Source organism: Solanum lycopersicum, chromosome 5 (assembly GCF_036512215.1).
Source record: "Solanum lycopersicum chromosome 5, SLM_r2.1".
Lineage (NCBI taxonomy): Eukaryota > Viridiplantae > Streptophyta > Magnoliopsida > Solanales > Solanaceae > Solanum > Solanum lycopersicum.
In genome coordinates, this window is record NC_090804.1 from 43530155 (window position 1) to 43547871 (window position 17717).

General features: G+C 36.1%; 1 protein-coding gene across 1 annotated transcript; it reads left to right on the top strand.

Annotated features, from left to right (window-relative positions):
* The first annotated feature begins 391 nt into the window (after nt 1–391).
* Nucleotides 392–16443, top strand: LOC138348830 (uncharacterized). The gene is made up of 7 exons (XM_069298411.1): nt 392–580; nt 710–1109; nt 1764–1817; nt 1914–2020; nt 2417–2576; nt 15886–15979; nt 16266–16443. The coding sequence occupies exons 1-7, from the start codon at nt 392–394 to the stop codon at nt 16441–16443; spliced, it is 1182 nt and encodes a 393-aa protein (XP_069154512.1).
* The last annotated feature ends 1274 nt before the right edge of the window (nt 16444–17717 follow it).

The following is a 17717-nucleotide window of genomic DNA, read 5'->3' on the forward strand; positions in this document are numbered from 1 at the left end:
TCATTTGCAGGGTGCTTCAGTTTTCTCAAAGATTGACTTGAGGTTAGGCTATCATCAGTTGAAGGTTAGGGTGAAGGATATCTCTAAGATGGATTTTCGAACACGTTATGGTCATTACGTGTTTTTTGTGATGTCTTTCAGATTGACTAATGCCCCAGCAGCTTTTATGGACTTGATGAATGGAGTGTTCAGACCGTATTTAAATTCCTTTGTTATTGTCTTCATTGATGATATATTGATATACTCACGCACTAAGGAGGAACATGAGCATCATTTGAGGATTGTTCTTGGGATTCTAAAGGAGAAGAAGCTTTATGCAAAGTTTTCAAAGTGTGAGTTTTGGCTTAGTTCGGTAGCATTCTTGGGACATGTAGTGTCCAAGGAGGGTATCATGGTGGATCCTAAGAAGATTGAGGCGGTTAGAGATTGGGTCAGACCTGCTTCAGTTACTAAGATTCGGAGTTTCTTGGGCCTTGCAGGTTATTATCAACGGTTTGTTGAGGGTTTCTCATCCATTGCATCTCCATTAACTAGATTGACACAGAAAAATGTGACTTTTTTGTGGTTTGATGAATGTAAGGTTAGTTTCCAAAAGCACAAGACTTTATTGACTACTGCTCCGATTTTGACCCTACCCGTGGAGGGAGAGGGTTTTGTTGTATATTGTGATGCTTCTCGGATTGGTCTTGGTTGTGTGTTGATACAAAAGGGAAGGGTGATAGCTTATGCTTCGAGGAAATTAAAGGTTCATGAGAAGAACTACCCTATTAATAATTTAGAGTGGGCGGTTGTTGTGATTACATTAATGATTTGGAGGCATTACCTTTATGGCGTGCATTGTGAGGTGTTCACGGATCATCGTAGCCTCCAATATATATTCAATCAGAGAGATCTGAATTTGAGGCAGCGGAGAAGGTTGGAGTTGCTCAAGGACTACGACATGACTATTCTTTATCATCCAGGCAAGGCAAATGTTCTAGCAGATGCCTTGAGTCGAAAGGCGGTAAGTATGGGTAGTCTAGCCATGTTACAGGTCGACGATCAACCTTTAGCTAGGGATGTCCAATCCTTGGCCAATAGCTTTGTGAGACTTGATATTTCAGAATCTGGTAAGGTGTTGGCTTTTATGGAGGCTAGGTCATCCTTGTTGGAGCAGATTCGGGCTCAACAGTTTGATGATGGTGAGTTATGTAAGATTAGGGACAAGGTGTTAACAGGAAAAAACCAAGGGTGCAATTCTTGATAGTGAAAGAGTTTTGAGGATTAAAGGTCGTATCTGTGTTCCTCGTACAGGTGATTTGACTTGATTAATCATGGAGGAGGCCCATAGTTCGAGGTACTCTATTCATCCGGAGGCTACTAAGATGTATCGTGACTTGAAACAACATTATTGGTGGTGTCGTATGAAGAGGGACATAGTAGATTTTATATCTCGTTGTTTGAATTGTAAGCAAGTGAAGTATGAATACCAAAGGCCTGGAGGTGTGACACAAAGGATGCCTATACCTGAGTGGAAGTGGGAGCGTAGTTCTATGGACTTTGTGGTAGGATTGACACGAACCTTGGGTAAGTTTGATGCTATATTGGTCATTGTGGATCGACTGACTAAGTCTGCACACTTTGTACGAGTTCAGTCTACCTATAACTTAGAAAGGTTAGCCAAGGTTTATATTTAGGAGGTAGTTCGGTTGCATGGGGTTCCTATATCTATTATTTCAGATCGTGGCACCCAATTTACATCTCATTTTTTATGGTCTATGCAGAAAAAGTTGGGACTCGGGTGGATCTTAGTACAGCCTTTCAGCCTCAGACTGATGGTCAGTTTTAGCGGACTATTCAGGTTCTAGAGGACATGTTGCGGGCATGTGTGATTGACTTTGGTGGTCAGTGGGATTAGTTCTTGCCTTTAGCAGAGTTTGCTTACAATAATAGTTATCACTCGAGCATTGAGATGGCACCATTCGAGGCTCTGTATGGTAGGAGATGTCGATCTCCAATTGGATGGTTTGATGCGTTTGAGGTTAGACCATGGGGTACAAATTTGTTGAGGGAGTCCTTGGACAATGTCAAGTTGATCCAAGATAGACTTCTCATGGCTCAGAGTAGGCAAAAGAGTTATGCAGATCAAGAGATTCGTGATTTAGAGTTTATGGTTGGAGAGAGGGTTTTATTGAATGTTTCACCCATGAATGGTGTGATGAGGTTTGGAAAGAAGGGCTAGTTGAGCCCAAGGTATATTTGTCCTTTTGAGATTGTTGAGCGAATTGGTGAGGTGGCATATCAGTTGGCTTTTCCACCTGGTTTGTCAAGTGTCCATCTTGTATTTCATATTTCAATGCTTAAGAAGTATCATCATGGTGGTGATCATGTGATTCAATGAGATTCATTGTTACTTCATCAAAATTTGACTTTTGAGGAGGAGCTGATCACCATTTTGGATAGGCAAATTTGGAGGCTAAGGTCCAAGGAGATTGCTTCTGTAAAGGTTCAGTGGAAGCATCGTCCAGTGGAGGAGGCTACATGGGAGACTGAGTCAGACATGAGGAGTGAATATCCTCATCTTTTTGAGTGTTCAGGTTAGTTCTTTTCTTTTCCCGTTCGAGCACAAACGTTTGTTTAAGTGGTAGGTGATGTAACGACCTGCTAGGTCGTTTTGAGAACTAGGACTAGTTTAACTCCTTTTGGAAAATTTAAAGGGGTATTTATAAACTATTCGAAGACTAAGAGTATTTAGTTGATAAAAATTTTAAAGAAGAATTTAAATAAGTAATATAGATAATATATTAGTGGGGTTTCACGGTTAATAAACTCTTGTTTAGGAAATAAAAAGGGGTGGAGGCAGAAACTTTCTGTAAGTGACAAACGAGAGGAGAAACAATAACCTCTGCTAACGATAATAAGGAACTTCTTATCCCTTTTCCATTCTACCAAAGGTATGTTGTCAGAGTAATTTGGTTTGTTGTTATTATTATATTATTACATGGATAGTTAATATCAAAGTGGGGAGAACAATTGGTATGAATTATAATTAAAAAAAGGGGCAATTTCTTTCTAAAAATTTCCTTATTGTTTAGTATCAGCCCAGGATGTATCTAATTCTGTTAATGACCAGCTTTCTGATGGTGTACATTGATTTAAGGGTTGATTTTTATCTTATTTTATCATTTTATTTCTTGTTATTATTCTAATTGATGGGGAAAAAAATAAAGGGATTTGGAATTGAAAATTTTGGATGGCAGCACGTTATGGAGTTTTGAGTTATGATAATTGCAGGAGACAAAAGTGACTGTCAATCATGAGCCAATCATTGGCAATCCTGCCAATCATTGACAATCATTGGAAATCATATCTCAATGATTGGCCTTTGTATAAAATTCTGTAACGTTGGTATATTAAAAAAAATGACCTGCAGATGGTCATGTTGCAGTGCTCTTGTTTGTCTGCAGTGCACGTTATTACGTTGACCTGTTTAAGCTAATTATCAAATTTTGATTTAAATGTAATATCTTGAGAATGATAATTAATTATTAGGTATTATTTTATATGATCTAATGTTGAATTTTAGTCCATTTGAAGAGGTTAGAGTTAAGTTCATGGCTTGAAATTTAGCAAGTATGAAAAATTTGGTATACCAATATATATCAAGATTTGGAGTTTGGTTGGAAATATGAGTGAGTTTTAGCGTCTATGGTAGACATATAATAATTTGAATGTCTACAAAATAGTGCTTACTTACTAATATTGTAAAATTGGTAGATTGGGAACGTTTCAAAACCTTGCGAAAAGGAAAGGAAAAATCTTAAAAGATTCGCGACACGAATTCGGCATCTAAGGTATATTATGAATTTTTACACTTGTTGAAGGATGTTATCCTAATTAAGAATTAAAAAAATGAATTAGAAAAAGGGGTAAGGGTGAAAGATAAGAGTCTCGTATCAATGGTGTGACGGGCATCGGTACGAGTACCGGTGTAAAAAAATAAATTTATTACTGTAGAATGTGGATTGTAATTTCAGAATACCAAAGCATATGGGAATTAGGTGATATATTATTGACTTGAAATCATTGTGTGATTGTGTTTTCTTTATTCCACTCGTATTGTTGTGATAATCGAGGTGTGCATCATAATCCCCTTTACTGATATAATATTGTGTACATGCATTGATATGAGATTGAGTATAAGTTGGGCACGTGAAGATCGTCCGTGCTGGGGATGGTTAGGTGTTAAGATTGTAATTTGGGCACGTGAAGACCGTCCGTGCGAAAATTGTTGATATTATGATAGTGCGTTGAGATCGTCCGCACAGACACGTGGAGATCGTCCGTGTTGGTATATGGACCTCGCGAGTCCCCCATGGGTCATGAACTCTCGATGTATTTCCGAGGAGTATCATGTGTATACGGTTGAGTGGGTACTGGGTATTCTGAAACACATCATTACAGATAATCTGGCTAATTTATTAGAATTCCAAAATATATGCTTTACCTTAAAATGCTTCCCTGCTAAGCATTGTTGTATGTTCTTTATATTTTAAACATGTAACCAACAAATCTTCCATTGCTTAACCCACATGTTTGTGAGTACTAATAAGTCTGTCTCAAAAATTTTCTTCTGAAAATTTTGTGTTTCGCAATATTGCATTGCTTTTAGCAACCCAAAATTTCAGCTTCCATATTGGTGGTTTTCCCTATCTTTTGTGCCTCCGCACACATTAAATATCCCCTGCTATGTCGTATGATAAATCCATAAGAGATCTGTCAAGGATTTCCTTTACATTTACCATTTGTATTGCATTTTACCCATTCTGATCTGGTGTCTCGCAATACACTATTCTATTATATAGTGTAGGTTTATATGCACTTTAAATGGTGAGCATCTCCCTCAAATTCTGAATCCTTCCACTCATCCACGGATACTTCACTCTAATGAAACATTGAACAATTTGTTGACAATGCCCTAATAACCTCGCATATGCAACATTTTCCCTTTTCTTCTAGCATTCCTTTTTTCCACAACTCAAAGATAATAATTGTTGGTATGGCTTTACAAATTTTTTTAACTTTGTACTATCCTGTGCAATCCCACTACATAGTAATAAATTGTTGTAAGTGAACTCTTTCAATTCTAATACCTGCACATGAAGAAAAATGCTTCCATAGATTTTAGTCTATGGGAGCTGCTAGAAATAGATGTTGCGTTGTTTTATCCTTACCCTTATTGCATCAGTAGCATTTCGATGCTACATGTACCCTCACCCTTTCAAGAACAACATCCGTGGGGATTTTTTTTCTTGATACTCTCCAGAAAAAGAAAGATTTTATATGGTAATCCCACAATCCAGATAATATTCATCCATTCAAAATCTTCCTTTTTCTATCTTTGTTACATGAAATGTTTATATCACAGTAAATTCTCCATGTTAATAACCCATCCACTAGGACTTATCTTGAGTATTCACACTCAATTTAGGATTTATACTCTCTGCAATTCATTTTACCATATGTTGAGACAATAATTGTTGTAGTTTTTCTATGTCTCATTGCCCATTATAAATCAAATCTTTGGCCTCAATTTATTCCTCTACCACTCGTTGTTCTATATAAGCAAGAGCGTCTTGTTTTTTCCAATTGTCCATCCAGAAACTAGCATTCCCGTCCTTCTGTGCCACCAAATTTCATGCTCCATATCTTCCCTAACTCGTATCATTTTCTCCATACCTGAGATGCACATTTGTTATGCACCATTATGGGATGGTGTTTTTTACAATAATTGCTCCACATAAATGTTCTCCATAAAGATGTCTACTTTCTAAACCTCCATCACAATTTACCAAAGAGAGCATTACATATATCAAAAAGCCATCTGAAACCTAGCCCCCTTCCTCTTTGGATAGCACATATTCAATGTAACTAAATGTTTACCTTTCACCTCTATATAATTCCCCCCAAAGAATTTAGCACACAGTTGGTGAATTTGTTCTGAAACCCCTTTGGTGGAAACATAGTTGATAGTATGTAAATAGGTATGGACTGTAGTACATGATTTATGAAAATGTTTTTTCTACAAAAAAATGTGTTATCAAAATGCTTTAGACCTCTAGTTGAGTGGAAAAAATTGTGATTGTGTCCATTAATTTGTATCAAGTACCAATTAGGGAAATCAATCTACAGACCATATCTATTAGCACCTTTGAAAACCCAAATTACCTAAGCATTTTCTAAAGAATATCCAAGACACTATATCATATGCCTTGGTCATATCAAACTTTACCACTACATTAACATATTTACTTTTTAAGTATATATCCCGTACAATTTTTCTATTCCAACAACACATTCTCCGTTATGCTTCATGATTTCATAACTCCAGACTGATTAGGAGATATAATATTTGGAAGTTCTCTTACTATCCTCTCATGTAATATTCATGATATCACCTTATTAGAAAAATTTCAATGACTGATGGGCCTAAAATCTTTAAATTCTTGCATGAACTCTTTTTTTAATCATAACAAGGTTGGTGTTTGTAATGAATTTTGGAAGCTCCTGCCAACAATAAAAATTCTTGGACCAATCTTGTAAATCCTCTCCTACACATCCCAACAGCGTTGAAAAAACCTACCTGTGAAACCATCTAGGCCACTCACACTATCTCTATTTTAGGTAAATACTACCTTTTTAACTTCCTTATAACTTAGAAGCTCAATAATCACAACATTCTATCCATCTTCATTTGAATGTTATCAGTGACTTCATACCCTCGTATATCTTTAATACGATATTGTCACAACTTCTTTGTTATTCCCCTTACATATGAATGAATGAATTTTGTAATTCTATCCCTTTTCTTACACCAGCTCATGCCTCCTTTTTGTCTCCCATATTCCTCTTCTTTAACCAAAAATTTTCTCAACTCTGCTTCTGTCTTACTCAACTCACTTTTGTTATCTAGGGTTGGTTGAAGTTAAATTGTAACTTTTTAACCTTGATCAAATCTTCAAGTGTGGATATATTTCTACATAACAATCTCTACTCCATTTAGCTAAGGCCTTCTTACTAGTCTTTAACCTATCATGAATTATCAAAACGGGAAAGCAATTGTTCCCATGTCTGGGCGATAAATCCCCAGCCCTGCCAATTCGCTGAATATTTTCTTCCATTTCCTCATCCTCATTAAGCCTGTGCATTTGAATCTTCGATGTCTCCATTGAAGTTGTAATTAACTATACAAGAATGATTTGTAAAAATGTAGGAGTATGTACTCCTTTCTCGTCCTCATCCAATATGTTTATGTTAACACCTTTTTCCTTTTCGTCGCCACCTACCTTTTGGCTTTCCATATCACTAATATTTTCCTCAAGCTAAATTCTTCTCACCCTCTCCCTCAATATCTTTCTCTTCACTTACCACTATATTCGGCTGTGAGAATGTGTATTCCACTCATTGCTTGGTGGAAAAATCTATGTTCTCATTGTTCCATAATGTTCCTTGTTCTTACATATCAGTATCCTCTTATCATTTAATGAATCAAACTTGTTTGTGGTTTTAAATCCTACTTATTTCGCACCTGATTTATAACCTTCTTTCTCCTCCCCCAAACCTTTATTATGTTTCCCCCCTGAAATCTCTCTTCTTTATTTTCTCCCACACACATCTTATGTTGACCTTCTCTCCCATTAATGTTTTCAATTATTTAACTATTCTCTCCCTCTCCCCTTGTCCGTGCCTTATCATCTCACAGATCTGTTTGCTCGCATTATGCCTTGGTAGGTGTAGTTTTAGATGTTTTAATAGCACTTTTCTTCATCATGACCCTATATAATACATGTTTTACAGTATTTTCGCATATAATCGTACTTTATGTAAACCCACTTCTCTACAATCTCGCCATTAGATCTTTTTAACTCAATTTTGATTCGCTTTGGAAACTCCTTGTTCAAAACCACCTCCACCTTAACGTAGAACAACTTGGTCGAGTCTAATATTTACTCGCCATATCAACCTGCAATGGTTTTCCAACTGCTACAGCTAATGTGATTATAATTTCTTTCCCAAAGAAATTTTGGGGGTATTGAAGGAAAGAAAATCCATGCTATAGCCGTTGATGTCTCCTCCTCTAGGTTAATTAATGGATCCCACTTTGGGGTACTCATTGTATAAGAACAATTTTGATGAGATAAGTAGAAAACTGGTTTAGAAAGAAGATTAACATAATCTTCCAAGACTGTAGCTGATTAACACATATTTGTTGGTTAGTAAGCCAATATTGCACTCCCACTTCAATCCACATTGCTTTGGTATTAAGTTGCAAAATTTTTGTAAGCGCGACAAACCATAGGAGAACATTCCCACTATCATCTGCTCTACCTCTACTTGATCCCATATGAATCGTGGTTCTCCATGTATATACTAAATTAGTTTTAGCGGTACATGTATCATTACCCCTTATGTCGGTTGATACAACCTACTTTGTGAAGTACTGATTTTTTTAATCTTTACTTTGTAGTTTGCACACAAGTTACAAGTTCAAAAACTATGAGCCCTCTTATTTTATAAGTTTTTTTAAACAAAAAACAACAAAAAGAAAACTTATTAAAACCCCAATTTCATCAACTCAAAATAAAGAGACACCCAATATTTAAATCGATGCACCCAATTAGTTCTAGTATTACATTCAAGCTAATGAAATATATCTTCTATTCAAGCTATATATACACACATATATAGATTAATTTTTCAGAAGTTAACGGGTGAACGGTGACTCACGTGACGTTAGCACGTTTGTTTACCTCTGGATGGAAGCAACTATATATATGATATAAATCAGTTTTTCTCTTAAATTCAACTTGATATCATTGTTTTTTTTAGAAAAAATGAAATTTGTTACAAGTTTTTGCTCATTTGAGAAGACTGAAATATTATATTTTTAAAATTTCTTTGATGAATTCGTCCAATAGGTCTTACGAATTATAATTATTTAGATTATCATAATGCTTAATCTAACATTATTACTTGTCAACAATCACATTTCTCACACCTGCAATTTTTAAATAATCTAAGCTTTCTTACGCATAAAAATAAATCGATACAATAAAGAGAACTTAAAACTAAGGATAAAATAGTTATTTTCTTTTATTCATCCTTGCCCATCAGAAAATAGTATAAATATTGAGACATATAAGATTAAGCTCTCTCTGAGTGAACACATATTGTCGGCTCTTGTGATCTATGAATACATCCACATAAACATCATACAAATAGTGACACCATATTTTCAAGGTGAATACTACAACATCCAACTCTAAGTTATGGGTTGGAACTTCACATGAAACTTTAATTATATGGAGGCATAAGACCTTGCTATTCTACATTAACACACAACCCAAACTAACTATAGATGCATTACACCAGAAAAGCTTTAGTACCTTCTTCTATGGTCTAGAGTGGGCAATAGTCAACCTCTTCTTCAACTTTTGAAAGCTTTAATCAGAATCTTCCGACAATTTAAACTTATCTATTTTCTGAGTACTCTTCCAAAAGGAGACGAGATAGATGAGAAGTCCTTATATCAGTTGGAGACGTGGATTTAGGCTAACTGTGAACTGCTTCTATCTTTTGGGTGTAAACTCTAAACCTATCATTGGAAACTATGTGGCTAAAGAATGCCACATATTTAAGTCAAAACTCACATTTTGAGAACTTAGCATATAAATCCTTATCTTTCAATGTCCGAAGGACTATTCAAAGGTGACTATTATGATTTTCTTCATTGCTTGAATAAATTAGTATGTCATCATAGAAGACGATGGAAAACATATCTAAATAAGGTTTGAAGGCACTATTCATAAGATCCATGAATTTTTCAGAATCATTGGTCGACCCTAGTGAAATGACCAAAGCCTCATAATTCCCATGTTTGTTTATAAAATCTTTCTTTTGAATTTCACAATTCCAAACATTTAATTGGTGGTAGCTTGATATGAGGTCAATCTTGGAAAAAAGAGGAAACACCCATAAGATGATCGAAAAGATCATAATTCCTTGGAAGAGGATACTTATTTTTAATGGCAACCTTGTTCAGTTGACGATAATCTATGAATATCATAAGGAACCATACTTCTTTCTCACAAACAAGACAGGAGTGCCCCATGGTGAAATACTTTTAGAATGAAACCTTTATCTAACAGACTTTTCAACTATTCTTTCAGCTCATTTACCCTATGGTTTCACTATTTATGCGAGAATAGATATAGGACGAGCATAAGGAAGAAGATCTATATCAATGTTTATCTCTCTCAGGAGGGACTCTTGAAGATTATCTAGAAAGACTTCTAGGAACTCTTTCTTTATTGAAACTAAATAAATAGGAGGTATCTCAACACTAGAGTAATTAACCCATACTAACTGATAGACACACCCCTTAGAAACAAAGTTTCTCGCCTTAAGGTATGAAATGAAATGAACCTTACGCACTGTTTAACTGTAATTTCACTCCACGATTGGCTTATTTGGAAACTGAAACTTGACTACTCGAGTCTACAAACAACTGAAGAATAAAAGGCATAAAACCAGCCCATACAAAGAATGACTTCGAAGTCTACCATGTCTAACTCAACTAAATAAGCCTTGGTACTCTTGTGATTGACGGAAATGGGATAATGACGATAGAATCTTTGCAAGAATTTATTCACCAACAGGTGTGGAGACACTTAATAGTTCACTAAGTTGCTTAGGAACAATATAAAAGTTTATAGAAACATATGGAGTTACAAAAAGTAAACTCACTCATGGGTCTAGAAATGCATAAAAGTAATGTGAAAGACTTGAATCATACCAAAGAAAACGTCTGGTGAGTTCTCATGCTTTTGGCGATTGTTGAGATTATACATGTTATTTGTTCCTCTGTCAATTCTGCAAGTATCTCTTTAAGGTGCAAGTTTTTTTGGTGGAGAAACTAAATAAGACTGGGCTATATTACCCCAACTACCATTTCCCTTCTTATTATTCAGACAATCTCCAATGAAATTTCCGGTGTGACAACACTTAAAACAACCGGTGGATCCCTCACGACAATCATCGGAGTGGTTTTTACCACACTTGGCGCAGGGAGGAAGTATACTACCCCTTTATGACACACTACCCTCTGAATATGCATGTTTATGTCTCGAATTTTTACCATTGTACTCATCCTTTGTCTTTAGTGCAGGTTCACTAACAGATGATGGGGAAAGACCCTTATTTCTCTGTTGGAAGGATGACTATTGGCACTAATCTTCTGTTTCCTTGAATTGTTTGCTGTCTTAGATCTCTTAATAATATACTTTTATCTGTTCCTTAACTTCTCCTCTTAAACCTACTTCACATAAATCAACCTTGATGCCCATGTCGCCTATGAGCATTGCAATTTTGCTCTCTTTTCTTGATGCATGGCATAAATCTGTGAAGAAAAAAGATCATTGTGCTCCTCATGTCTTTAACCTTTTAAGGGCATAGAAGAATAGTTGGGTGAACTTCAATCCATATATATGCACACTTAAGAAATAATCTTTCATTGTAAGATACTCGTGTATCTTAGGCGCTTCCAATTCTCGAGGAAAGAAAAGACCAAAGAAAGACTCATCAAAATAATCCCAACTTGGGTGTGGTGCATCCTCATCTTTGCCATCCTTGCACTTTTCGAACTAAGTCCTAGCAATATTTTTCTTTGATATACAACTAGCTCAACTCTCTCCACATCAACAACATGCATAAAACAGTAATGATCGACCCCATGAAACATGGAGAATTCATCCTTAAGAACTCACGAATCCTTGAAATGCCAGTCATTTCTTGTCAAGCTCCTATCAACTACCCAACTTTAATGGTCACAACATGACTGATCATCCTTATTATCTCTCTGAACTCTAGAGTAGAAACTTCTCCTTGCGGTTGAACTTCAGGTGCATATGGAAACTCTGGTTTCTCTACATTCCTGCTAGTTGAACGACCTGTTGTTGCTTTCCATGGAAGCATGGTTATGTGAAAAGATGCGTAAGCACAAATTATAGGGAAACTTTTACAGATAAACTCTGACACACGAAAGGAAAATAAAATAACTTAAGTATTTCCTACATGTAGCTTCCTCCTAAATATGTATGTGGCATGCTTCACATTGATAACTAGGAATCTACAGACATCGCTTCATAGAATCCCTTGGACTCTTGAACTCGGCAATGTCTTACCAAGTTTGCCACTCCCCAATACTACACCCATGATATGAACGATACTCAAAGACTATTTATAGCCTCGAGCAGACCCTTGTCCTAGCTTACATAAGTCAGCGGAAGAAAATACACATGGTTACACAGTAATCAATAACTAAAATAACTAATATAACTTAGAATGTTATAAATATTAAATATTCAACTGTCCAAAAGTGGCAACCCAGGTACTAACAAATCAAAAGGTAAAGAAAAGACTAAATGATTAAAATAAGGAATCTCTATCAATGAATCCTTCTAAAATTGGAATGGATGTTTGGACTGACCTCACAACGTCCTAAAAAATAAAATAGTGTAAAACAAATAAAATTAGTCATTCAAAATGCTAGCAGGCTCACCATTGACTCTGGAATGATCCACTGGATCAATGGTGCATCGGATGTCGATCCTTGTTACTTGCATCTTCATCATTATACGACACAAGACAGTGGCATTAGTACATTGAATATAGGAGTATTCGATTTGGAATGCTAAAAAAACTTAAGCTTGAAAAGAGTATGAAGGAACACTTACGTTTGCGGTGCTCGATACATGAATACTATGACTTATTTCATTTTAAAGAAGTTCTAGAAAACTGCAATATAAAGAAAATATATATGAAAGCATGTTGTAAATATTGAATGCATACCAAGATACATTACTCTAAGATATATGTAAAAATAAAAATAAATTGATGTATATATGTCAATACATTTATTTTATGTGGGATTTTTTCTAACTAACAACAATCACTGAAGAGATACATTGATGATACAGTGATCTATCTCACGTTGTTCACATCCTAAGCCAATCCAAATGCATAATGCTTGATTACCCAATGTATCTACTAATATAATGTGAAAAGGGTTCATCAAAAAAGTATGATCCTTTTTTTTACCTGTAGTGGCTATATAGTTTAGGGGGTGTGAGTTGTTTGAACTCTCTCCCATACAATTGTTGAATACTACTCCCAAAATATACTGACTCTTATGTTCTAAAAACATACTGATTCTGTGATTTGAGATTAGTTCTCAAAACACTTACCTCAATGGCTATCTTGAAAATCTAAGTTTCCCTACTTGCATAATTTAAAGAGCTATTTCTCGTTCACCGAAAACTATCCCGATGGTTCTTTGAAAATATAATTTTAGCTTCTTTTTAAATGTGAAAACATTTTGAGTTCATTGGGGAATACTTATTTCCCATACATTTTTTTGAAGGAATACTTCACTTTAATCTGAACTAAACTCGAGCTTAAGTCTTAAAATGACACTAAAAACGTTTTTGAAAGACTTATGACACTTGAAATGAACTTATCCTTCTTATATTTAGTATTTACTCAAACTCATGTTCAAGTTTAAACTATTCGTAAAAGACTTCAGGAATTCTTTAGACTTATCTCTAACTTTTCCTTGAATTTGAATTTATTGATTCAAGGTTGTTCATTCATGTTTCAAAAATATTTATATATGATTTGAAGTCATTTATAGTAATTAGGATCATTAAGAAGTGTTAAAATCCCTTAGAAGAGATTAATCAGACTAAATTATGAATACAATGCAAAATATGCCGATTTGTGTCGTGCAAGACCCGTTGTTCTAAATCTCCACCTGGGTGCACTGCAGGCGCGTCGCGCATGACGCTACCCCAAAATTTTTTCATCTCAGTTTTCAAAGATAAACCCCCTAAACGTCCATAATTCTTCTCCCGATACCTAAGGATTACTAGTACCTTCAATACCAAATAGATCTAACTCAAAAAACAACCCAAAATTACGAATCAAAACAATAATAGGCATTCAACAAATTCATCAACAAGCATTCATCAATGCCCTGCAAGAACTTCCCTATTCTCATTCAACCAATTTGAAAATCATGGTATTGAAACAAGATTTATGTGTGGGTGAACTAACTGAACACTAAAAGATCTCACATACCTTTATAAGGATCACCCACGACGAAATCCACTTGCAAATCTTGACGCTCTTGGCGAATTCTTGACTTTTATCTCTTCTCCAAACCCTAAGCGTGATTTTGAGTTTCAAAAATTAAACTAATTTATTTTTAAACCCAATAAACCCATAAAACGAAATGGAAAATTAATTGGGGAAAGACTAGTTTGCCCTTTTTTAAATCAGGATTTGGACTTCCCTTTCTTCAACAGTGCATCTTATGTTAGCATATCTCCCTCTTACAATATAAAAAATGAGCTAAAAATCGACAGCGTTGAAAAGATGTCTCCAAGGGATTTACAACCATGTCAAGAACTACCTCTGAATCATCCTGAGCTAGATGCTGAGGTAGTTCTTGAAAGGTTACATATGCTCAATGATAAGAGAGGTTGACATGTTAACCATTAAACAGGTACTATGTTATCTAGCTAAGGGTGAGGGGTGAGGGGGATAATTAACGAGCAAAACATTACGATTGAATCAAGACTCCAAAATTTCAAGGACTTTCCTGCTAGAGAGGAAACCCTCCCATTGTAGTGGGACTGTAATTGGAGCTCAGGTACAATTAAAGGGAAATGGGGAATAATTTTCTTCATTTCCTTCTTTCTTCCTTACTTCAACTCTCTCCAAACTCTATCAATCACCCTTGTACAAATCGAAAATTCTCATGTAATTTCTCATTCTTCTTCACTTCTCACTTTGTTGCTTCAATTGTTATGATTGTATGCTAAGTAATTGATCAGAACTGCAACGGTTTTCATGTAATTATTAAATGTTTGAACAAGGTTGGTACATGTTTTTTTAAAAAATTTGTCATGGTGACTTTTCTTAAGTCCCTAATGTTTACACAACATACTGGGGTAAGGATTGCGTAAACATATTGGTAAATCAATACAAAAATTGATGGAGGAAGTTTAAGAGTCGCTTTGACAAAACTAAAAATTAGACACTATTTAAGGGGTATTTGTTGAAAGAATGGTCTATTTATGGTCAAGTATAGTTAATATACATTAATTTGCCAAAAAACTGATGAGATTGAAAGATATTACAACGAAGGGATGCCATTTTCGCATATGTTGTTCATCAAGATAGTCGTTCTAGCAGTCCCAATCCCGTTGTAGTGGCTTGCCTCCCATGTAGGGAGATTCTTGCAATTGTAACATTATTTCTTGGAACAATAACCTATCACCTTAAAACCAAAACTTGTCTACTTTTTAGCCCCCCCCCCCCCCCCCGCGCCTAGCCTATATTGTTCTCACTTATCTTAACTCCATGCAGGCTTCGTTAAGGGTTGGATACAACAATTCAAACCTATTTTTTGTCTGATTTTCTACTGCTGATAAGTGGAAAAGACATCATGACTAGTACACCACTGGGTTATAATTCGAGAGGGAATTTGTGCAACATAAGGTGGAGGAAAAGGCTCATACCTTTTATGCTCATCTAGTCGAGTATGCGTTGCTAGGCTGATTGAGGCTTCCCTGGAATCTCACTTTACATGGTTGAGGGAGTTCTATACCAACCTCCGTAATGTTTGTTGGGAGGACCCTTACCCAGATAGTCACATTCAGAGTTTTGGCATTCCTCTGACCGTCACTACTATTAATGATGTACTGGAGAAGATGGAGTCCCGAAACCTAGAGTAAGGATACAAACTTAAGGAGGTTGACTTGGATTTGTTGCGGGACCCTATAGTGGAGACTGCAAAGCGGGAGAAGGTTTCTAGTCTATTGCAGAGGTCAATACAAGACATGACTGGTCGCCGTATGCTAAGAAGTAGATGCACCTGGTATTTAGGAAGATCCGCCTATAGGGCGACCACACCGATATGGCCCTTTCGCGAGCCTTTGTGTTGACGTGTGCTATCAAGGGCATCCAATTTAACGGGGGGGGGGGGGGGGGAGTAGATTATGTCTGAGTCAAAGATGTTATACAGACGAAACAACAAGACATTATTCCTGATCTTGTTACTTTCATTTGCAAGTAGGCAGGGACGCCTCTACTCGATACTGATGAGGTACTTCCTATGGATACCCCCTAAACCCTCTTCTGGTTAGTTTCGGATTTACTTCTAGGAGCAAGAAGAGGAGAAACGACAAGGCTGGTAGTAGAAGGGCAGCTACAGGTTCAGACAGTGAGGACTCTTTCTCAGATACACGAGTTGAGGTTGATATAGTGAAGTTCCAAAAGAAGATAGGGAGTGCATATGCAAAGTTAACTCCAGTTCCTCCCAATACTACCCTCAAGATATAGTTTCTCCAACGCCAGCTGCTCCAAAAGAGGAGGAAGGGAATGGACATGTATTGCCTTATGTTCTTGATGTGAAAAACTATTAAGACCATTTCAGTTGTGTGGCCCCAGTCAAGGAGATTCCCCAGCTTAACCCGAAGGACTTTTCCAAGTTTATAATGCTGAACGAGGCTAGGGATTGATTGGAGGGCCCCAAGGACATGGACGCTACCTAGTCTGAGAGCTCCTGATTATTTTATTTTTTGCTTTCTTTTTCTTAGTATTTGTGAATGCTAAGACAAACTCATTTTATATTATCAGTAGCTTTTGACATTTTCTATGTTTTGGTAGCACGTGGATGGTTGTTTTTGCTGTCTATTGTAGTCCTTTTTTAAATCTTAGATTAAATTTTTGTACTACTATTGTTGAACACATTTTTGGGAGTTATAGTGATTGGTTCTAGCCCCTCTCCAAGTAGATATATTGATATTAAGGTAATGAAAGAAAAAACATGGAAGGTTCTGCCTCTTTGTCCCTCTCAAGCAGTATAAATCCCTCTTTACCGGCAGAGCTCTGGCAAGAGCATCCCACTTTAGCGGCTCCAACGAGAGCAGAACCCAGGCTAAATTTTGTTACGTTCTTTTTTCATTTTCCCAGATTTCTCGAGGGTCCCCATTTTACCATTCTGCTACAATACTAAATTTTTTCAAACTAGGGTACACAATATTCATCCCATAACTTTATAGACCATTTGGCATTATAGGTCACTCACACCTAGCATACACTCAAACATTCACATACTTAATGATTAGACTTTATCTAAACAGATTCCATGATATCATTTAATTACACTTGGATACTTCAAAGATTTATCTATTAATTTACTCGATAATCCGCTCATAGTTATAGCTAATTCAACAACAAGAATCACATAACTTCAGTTATTTTAAGAAATAAGAAGCACACGTTACCAACATGAATGAAGCATTATAAAAACCTCACTTTATAGGTTTGTTCGTTACAATTATCGGTCATCTATGCCTCGCACGACCCTTAAGCCCATATACCAATTGGAACCTTTCCAGATCAAATTAACCTTACTTGTATCCTTTTAGTTTTAGTAACGACATCTAGTCTATTTTATTGATATGTCCATTGGAATTGAAAGATACAAATTGGATTCAGCCCATGCCACAAGCAACATTTCGCACGAAGGAGAGAAAGAGTGAAATGACTTCCTAGAATGCTTCCTAGTTTACTGAAGATTAAATGTGGATGTCAACACACCAATTTGTAGG

What these genes read in the sequence shown, in the direction of transcription:
- LOC138348830 (XM_069298411.1), top strand. Translation starts at nt 392, where the DNA reads ATGGTGGATCCTAAGAAGATTGAGGCGGTTAGAGATTGGGTCAGACCT. An exon ending in CTTTCAGCCTCAGACTGATG is followed by an intron (nt 1,818 to 1,913) that starts GTCAGTTTTAGC and finishes TGCCTTTAGCAG; the next exon opens with AGTTTGCTTACAATAATAGT. An exon ending in CTAAGAAGTAGATGCACCTG is followed by an intron (nt 15,980 to 16,265) that starts GTATTTAGGAAG and finishes ATTTACTTCTAG; the next exon opens with GAGCAAGAAGAGGAGAAACG.